This window comes from Babylonia areolata, chromosome 16 (assembly GCF_041734735.1).
Source record: "Babylonia areolata isolate BAREFJ2019XMU chromosome 16, ASM4173473v1, whole genome shotgun sequence".
Taxonomy (NCBI): domain Eukaryota; kingdom Metazoa; phylum Mollusca; class Gastropoda; order Neogastropoda; family Buccinidae; genus Babylonia; species Babylonia areolata.
In genome coordinates this window covers 29,427,885-29,435,384 of record NC_134891.1, presented here as the reverse complement: position 1 = coordinate 29,435,384, position 7,500 = coordinate 29,427,885, and the positions used below count along the sequence as shown (strand labels likewise).

Below are 7,500 nucleotides of genomic sequence, written 5' to 3'. Positions count from 1 at the left end.
TGTGTGTGTGTGTATTTATTTAAATCTATTTGCTTATTTGTATTTCTATTCATTTATTATCCCTATTGTCTATTGATTTAAAATTTTTTTTTCTTTTCCCGCATTTGATCTTATTTTACTATTTATCTGCCCCCCCCCCCTCTCCCAATGTTATCCGCTCATTTATATAGTATTTAACTATTTATTTATTTATTTATTTTTTATTATATACATTTGAACTTAATGGTGTATCCATTATGCACTTTTTTTGGGGGGTCTTAGGGCCTGACTAAGCGCGTTGGGTTACGCTGCTGGTTAGGCATCTGCTTAGCAGACGTGGTGTAGCGTGTATATAATGGATTTGTCCTAACGCAGTGAAGCCTCCTTGAGTAACTGAACTCTTCTGTATTGTATTGTATTGTATTGTATTGTATTGTATTAAGGAGGAGGAATTTTGTTTAATGTCCCGTAATTTTTTTTAATGGTCCGTAATTGATTTGATAATAGTCTGAGAGCTAAACTCAAAACTGGTCTGCGAATTGGACCAAAGTCTGAGAGAGTCAACTGACGAGGTTTTAGACTTGAATTTCTTTGCTCCCCTTTTCGCTGCCCTGTCTGCTTGTTGTATTGAATTGAATTGCATTGCATTGCTTTGCATTGCATTGCATTGCACTGCACTGTATTGCATTGCATTGCACTGTTACTCGGGGCTGTTGCTACAGACGAGGAACAGCTGATTGCTGAAGACAGCAGTGACAGGAAGACTGATGACCAAGTGAGCATAAGGGAGGTGATCCTTCTTTCCCTTCGCTGCTCCTCTGTCTGTCTGTCTGTCTGTCCACCTGTCTGTCTCTCTCTGTCCCGTCTCTGTCCACCTACCTGTCTGTCCGTCTGTCTATCTGTCCCATCTCTGTCCGCCTGTCTGTCTCTCTGTCCCGTCTCTGTCCACCTGCCTGTCTGTCTCTCTCTGTCCCATCTCTGTCCACCTGTCTGTCTCTGTCTGTCCCGTCTCTGTCCACCTGTCTGTCTATCTGTCCCATCTCTGTCCGCCTGCCTGTCTGTCTCTCTCTGTCCCGTCTCTGTCCGCCTGCCTGTCTGTGTCTCTCTGTCCCATCTCTGTCCGCCTGTCTGTCTGTCTGTCTCTGTCCCATCTCTGTCCGCCTGCCTGTCTGTCTCTCACTGTCTCGTCTCTGTCCACCTGTCTGTCCGTCTGTCTGTCTATCTCTGTCTTTTTGCTTATCGTCTTTTCTGCTTTACCTCTTCGTCTCAGTCTGTTTCTGTCTGTCAGTCCTAGTCTGTTGGTGTATCTCTGTCTCTGTGTTTGTCTCTCTCTTTTTCTATGATTATCTCAGTCTCTGTGTTTGTCTCTCTCTTTTTCTATGATTATATCAGTCTCTGTGTGTATCTCTGCTTCTGTCTCTCTGTCTCTGGTTTTTCTCTCCCTCTTTTTCTATATCTCTGTCTCTGTGTTTGTCTCCCTCTTTTTCTATATCTCTGTCTCTGTTGTTTGTCTCCCTCTTTTTCTATATCTCTGTCTCTGTGTTTGTCTCCCTCTTTTTCTATATCTCTGTCTCTGTGTTTGTCTCCCTCTTTTTCTATATCTCTGTCTCTGTGTTTGTCTCCCTCTTTTTCTATATCTCTGTCTCTGTGTTTGTCTCCCTCTTTTTCTATATCTCTGTCTCTGTGTTTGTCTCCCTCTTTTTCTATATCTCTGTCTCTGTGTTTGTCTCCCTCTTTTTCTATATCTCTGTCTCTGTCTCTTTTTCTATATCTCTGTCTCTGTCTCTTTTTCTATATCTCTGTCTCTGTCTCTTTTTCTATATCTCTGTCTCTGTGTGTATCTCTGCTTCTGTGTCCCTGTCTCTTTTCTGTCTTTTTCTTTCTTCTTCTGTCTCTCAGTCTGTGTGTATCTCTGTCTCTCTGCCTTTATCTGTCTGTCTGTCTGCCTGCCTGCCTGCCTGCCTGCCTGTCTGCCTGCCTGCCTGTCTGCCTGCCTGCCTGCCTGCCTGCCTGCCTGTCCCAACCTTTCAAGCACTTCTCCTTCCCGGAATTAATCAGTTTATTGATGAATCGATGAACCGATTAATTCGTCTTTCCTTTCATTCATACATCAGTAATTACTCCCTCCTTCCCTCACTCCCCCCTCCCTCCCTCCCTCACATTCACTCACCCACTCACTCATGCATGCATAATAAATCAACAGCAACTCACTCACTCGGGCATTCAAAAATTAATGAATAATTACTCTCACTCATAAATCAATAATTATGCACTCGCTCACTCATTCATAAATCAGTAATTATTCACTCACTCACTCACTCACTCATGCATTCATAAATCAGTAATTATTCACTCACTCACTCACTCATGCATTCATAAATCAATAATTACTCACTCATTCATAAATCAGTAATTATTCACTCACTCACTCACTCACTCTCATAAATCAATAACTTCACTCACTCACTCACTCATGCATTCATAAATCAGTAATTATTCACTCACTCACTCACTCATGCATTCATAAATCAGTAATTATTCACTCACTCACTCACTCACGCATTCATAAATCAGTAATTATTCACTCACTCACGCATTCATAAATCAGTAATTATTCACTCACTCACTCACTCATAAATCAATTATTCACTCACTCACTCACGCATTCATAAATCAATAACTGTTCACTCACTCACGCATTCATAAATCAATAACTGTTCACTCACTCACGCATTCATAAATCAATAACTGTTCACTCACTCACGCATTCATAAATCAATAACTGTTCACTCACTCACGCATTCATAAATCAATAACTGTTCACTCACTCACTCACCCACTCACTCATGCATTCATAAATCAGTAATTATTCACTCACTCACTCATGCATTCATGAATCAATAACTGTTCACTCACTCACTCCTGTCTTTCTGTCTGTCTGTCACTCTCTCTCTCCCCTTTCTTCTTCTCTTTCTGACTTGTGTATGTATTTATGCTGTTCATCTTTTCTTTTATTTCCGTTTTGTCCCCCTCAACAAACAAGCTTCATTCGTTAAAAGAAAAGAAAGAAAGAAAGAGAGAAAGAAAGAGAGAAAGAGAGAAAGAAAGAAAGAGAAAGAAAGAGAGAGAAAGAGAGAGAGAAAGAGAAAGAGAAAGAGAGAGAAAGAAAGAGAAAGAGAAAGAGAAAGAGAGAGAAAGAAAGAGAAAGAGAGAGAGAGAGAGAAAGAGAGAGAGAGAGAGAAAGAGAGAGAGAAAGAGAGAGAGAGAGAGAGAAAAAGAAAGAAAGAAAGAAAGAAAAACAAAAACACACACACAACCCCCCACCCAAAAAAAAACAAACAAAAAAACAACAAAACCAAACACACACACACACACACACTAAAAAAGAAATGAAAAAAAGGTTTGTTCCATCTGCAGACACCAAGGGAGAGCATCACGGACAGACCGGAAACCAGGCAGCTTTTCTCCTTCCTGCAGATCCTGACGGCGGTCTTCGGCTCCTTCGCTCACGGCGGAAATGACGTCAGGTAGGTCCCCCACACTCTGACGTCAGTCAGGGTTTGACGTCATCACGGTCGGCATCAAAAGTTACGTGTTAGCGATAAACATGATTGATATGTCGGCCAAAAAGAAAGAGAGAGGGAGGAGGAGGAGGAGGAGGAGGAGGAGGAGGAGACAATTTTTTGTTAGAGAGTACCTTGGGTTTGGGACTGATTTTAGTTGTTGAAGTTTAACTTGGTTTGGGGACTTTTTCTATTATTTTTCATATATAGGTTTTTGGACTTTATTTTTGCGTTCACTTCTCGAAGTGAGAATTGAGAATTCTGCTGCTCCTTGCGCTTATATTACTTTAAAAAAAAAAAAAATTATCACACTTACTTTTTGACAGTATCAGTAGCTCAAGGAGGCGTCACTGCTTTCGGACAAATCCATATACGCTACACCACATCTCAACTGATGGCTGAGCAGCAGCGTAACCCAACGCGATTAGTCAGGCCTGGAGAAAAAAAGAAAAAGAAAAGAAAAAAAAGAAGAGAAAATAATGATAATAAACAAAAAAGCAAATAGATGTAAAACATACACACACACACGCATACACACACACACACACACACATGCATAACACATATGCAACAATCTTGCAGTTTCACAGCTATGAAAGCACAAACAAAAGCGCATAGGCCCAAATACACGTAAACGTACACGAGCCCCGACAGAACACACACACACACACACACACACACACAAATCGTAGCCCCCACGACATCTTCCCCACACCCTCATCCACATCTACACACAAACTAATACATGTATGTGCTCGCACGTGCACAGAGCTGTCCTGACACATGTGCACACTTACACACTCGCGCACGCGCGCGCACACACACACACACACACAGATATCGCCCCAATAAGATAACATTCTTGAAATATTTGCTGTTCGAGGATAGGAGAGTTGGACAAAATCGTGTTACATTTATAAACATCAAGATGGCCCTGCAATTACCTCAAAGGTGCTAAATCGTGTAGCTTCATGTGGAAAACAATTATAAAAGCATCACAGAAAATTCTAAATACGTTTAAAACATATCTGCTTTATTCCTGTGAGTGTTAGTGGGGAGGTGGTAGGTTCTCTGTGGGTAAACATTTTCCTGACTAATATCGCTTATTCGCACGATATCCACAATGTGTTTTGAACGACAATTTTTCAAATCACTATTTGTTATATACTGAAGCAGAGGAACATGACATATGTAAATATTAGCCAGAAAAACCACACTATTTTACGACTTAAAGGCGATTCCTGGCAAAACAGCATTTTGGGGGTAGGGGAAGCAACTCGACCAAAGGGTCAAATGTTCATACAAATGCACTGAAATAATTTTTAGAAGACCCTTGCAAGTATCCGCATAAAATTAATTTTGAAAAGAATGATATTGAAGTGATGAAATAAAACGACAGGACAATTTTACGTTAATTCGTCCAAGATTTGATAGGCCAATACAAGCCTTAACTGTGAAAGAATGAATGAAGATATTTCAGTTCTGGATATTCATGCGGATAGAAAAGACCCTATAAAAAGATGAAAACACATATGTTACTAAGTGGGTGAGGAGACAGACAAGATAATGGAAGAAATATTTTAACGAGTTCAGTTTTCAGTCTTGTCTTTCACTCTCTCAGTAAACAAAAAACAGACAAGGAATTTTCCCCTGAGCCAAATATAATTATTAAGACCAAGAAAAAAAAAAGTCTTTCATTCACTCTCTCTTCATCCTGAAAAAATAATTTTAAGACAACCAGGAACAAATGTCTTGACTATCACAAGTCAATTCTCTTTGCACAACCTGATGATCCAATCCCAGGATCGCCTCAGTCCTAGGCCGGCCAGTAGTCTACTCACAGTAGTGTCAAGTCAATGTCCACCCCACTCACTCGTGGGAAACTCGGGCACCTCCTCAGTGAACATCCCAGTTCCACAAGGTCCCTCCACTCCGTGGCCGGTCAACATGGAGCCCTGACAACACTTTTTCCAGTTTTTAGCTCTCGGCACTCCATTTAAATTATTCCTTCCGACACACTGAACGAGCATCCAGCTAATTCTCAATGTTCCCCCTTCATTTACTGTTCCCTTATTTTATTTTATTATATTTGCTATCCTTTCACACCACTCATGCATTCATACAATTTCCCAATTAACCATACAATATTCATTTATGAGTCGGTAGTCTTATAAATTACACAAATACACAAAAAGTATTAATTTATCAAAAAGCAAACATTTCAAACCAACAGCAAAAACTACTAAATTCTCAAACTATTCAATCAGTTAAATTTCGAATAAAATAATCCAGCAACCAATCATTGAATAAAAATTAAAATAAAAACTTATTTTTTTCCCACCTGATGTTCGGAACAGTCAAGGTATACAGACCACATCATCCGAACTCTGATGCATTCAGACTGACGTTACAGCACATACATATACGCACACACACACACATGAACATGCACAGCTCACGATTCACCCACACTTACCACGTGCAAAACATTTTCACATTCATACAGGTATTCGAAATGTACAAATAATATTCCCCGTTCTTCCTCTGGCCACAGGCATTCGTAAATCACTCTGTCACAACATAATATGTGATGGTTTCTTTTTATAAAAGTATCATTTATGGGGGTTTGAAGTGGAGCTTATCTTAATTTCATTGACCGGGGCGGGAGAGGGTACCCTTGTGCCAAGGGTAGTAACTTTGAGTTCGTCCCACTTTTTTTTTCTTGGGAACATGTAACAATGAGTTCAGCAGACACCGAAGAACATTTTGAGATTAGTCTACTTCATTCCTGGGGGCGGGGGAGGGGTGGGGGGGGGGGATTCTTCTTCTTCTTCTGCGTTCACTCGTATGCACACGAGTGGGCTTTTACGTGTTTGACCGTTTTTACCCCGCCATGTAGGCAGCCATACTCCGTTTTCGGGGGTGTGCATGCTGGGTATGTTCTTGTTTCCATAACCCACCGAACGCTGACATGGATTACAGGATCTTTAACGTGCGTATTTGATCTTCTGCTTGCATATACACACGAAGGGGGTTCAGGCACTAGCAGGTCTGCACATATGTTGACCTGGGAGATCGTAAAAATCTCCACCCTTTACCCACCAGGCGCCGTCACCGTGATTCGAACCCGGGACCCTCAGATCGAAAGTCCAACGCTTTAACCGCTTGGCTATTGCGCTCGTCAAACTTTCTTTCGTTTCATTTTGGCCAGCAACGCCATCGGCCCCCTGGTTGCCTTGTGGGTGATCTCCCAGGAAAGGAGTGTGGCTCAGACCTCGTCCACGCCCATATGGGTGTTGCTGTACGGGGGCGTGGGCATCTCCCTGGGCCTGTGCGTGTGGGGGAGGAGGGTGATTCAGACCCTGGGGGAGGACCTGTCCACCATCACCCCTTCCAGGTATGTGTGTGTGTGTGTGTGGGGGGGGGGGGGGGGGGGCGGGGGGGGGGGGGGGGGGGGGGGGTGGATGTGTGTGTGTGGGTGTGGGTGTGTGTTAGTGGTGGAGGGGTGGTGTGTGTGTGTGTGTGAAACTTTATTTCTGTTTTTTCATTGCAAATAATCATGTTTCTTTTTATTCGCACACACACACGCACACACACACACACACACACACACACACACACACACACACACACACACACACACACACACGCACACACACCAATCCACCCCCTGAACCTCCCACCCATCAATCCCCCCCCCTCAATTACCCCCCCCCTCAACACACACACACACACACACACACCAATCCCCCCCCCCTCAATTCCCCCCCCCCTCAACACACACACATACACACACATCACACCCACCCATCCACCTCTCCACTCTCTCCCCACACAATCCTTCCCCCCCACCCCACACACACCAACACAGCGGCTTCTCCATTGAGCTGGGGTCTGCCCTGACGGTGCTGGGGGCCTCCAAGCTGGGCCTGCCCGTGTCCACCACGCACTGCAAGGT

At 42.9% G+C, this 7,500-nt stretch overlaps 1 protein-coding gene across 1 annotated transcript in view; it reads left to right on the top strand.

Annotated features, from left to right (window-relative positions):
- Positions 1-7,500, top strand: part of LOC143290978 (sodium-dependent phosphate transporter 1-B-like) — a 30,345-nt gene that overhangs the window by 20,935 nt on the left and 1,910 nt on the right. Inside the window, exons 10-13 of the mRNA XM_076600563.1 lie at positions 702-754; positions 3,397-3,506; positions 6,754-6,939; positions 7,414-7,500. The exon at positions 7,414-7,500 is cut by the window's right edge and continues 160 nt beyond it. Coding sequence (XP_076456678.1) covers positions 702-754; positions 3,397-3,506; positions 6,754-6,939; positions 7,414-7,500 — 436 coding nt within the window. The remainder of the gene's footprint in view (positions 1-701; positions 755-3,396; positions 3,507-6,753; positions 6,940-7,413) is intronic.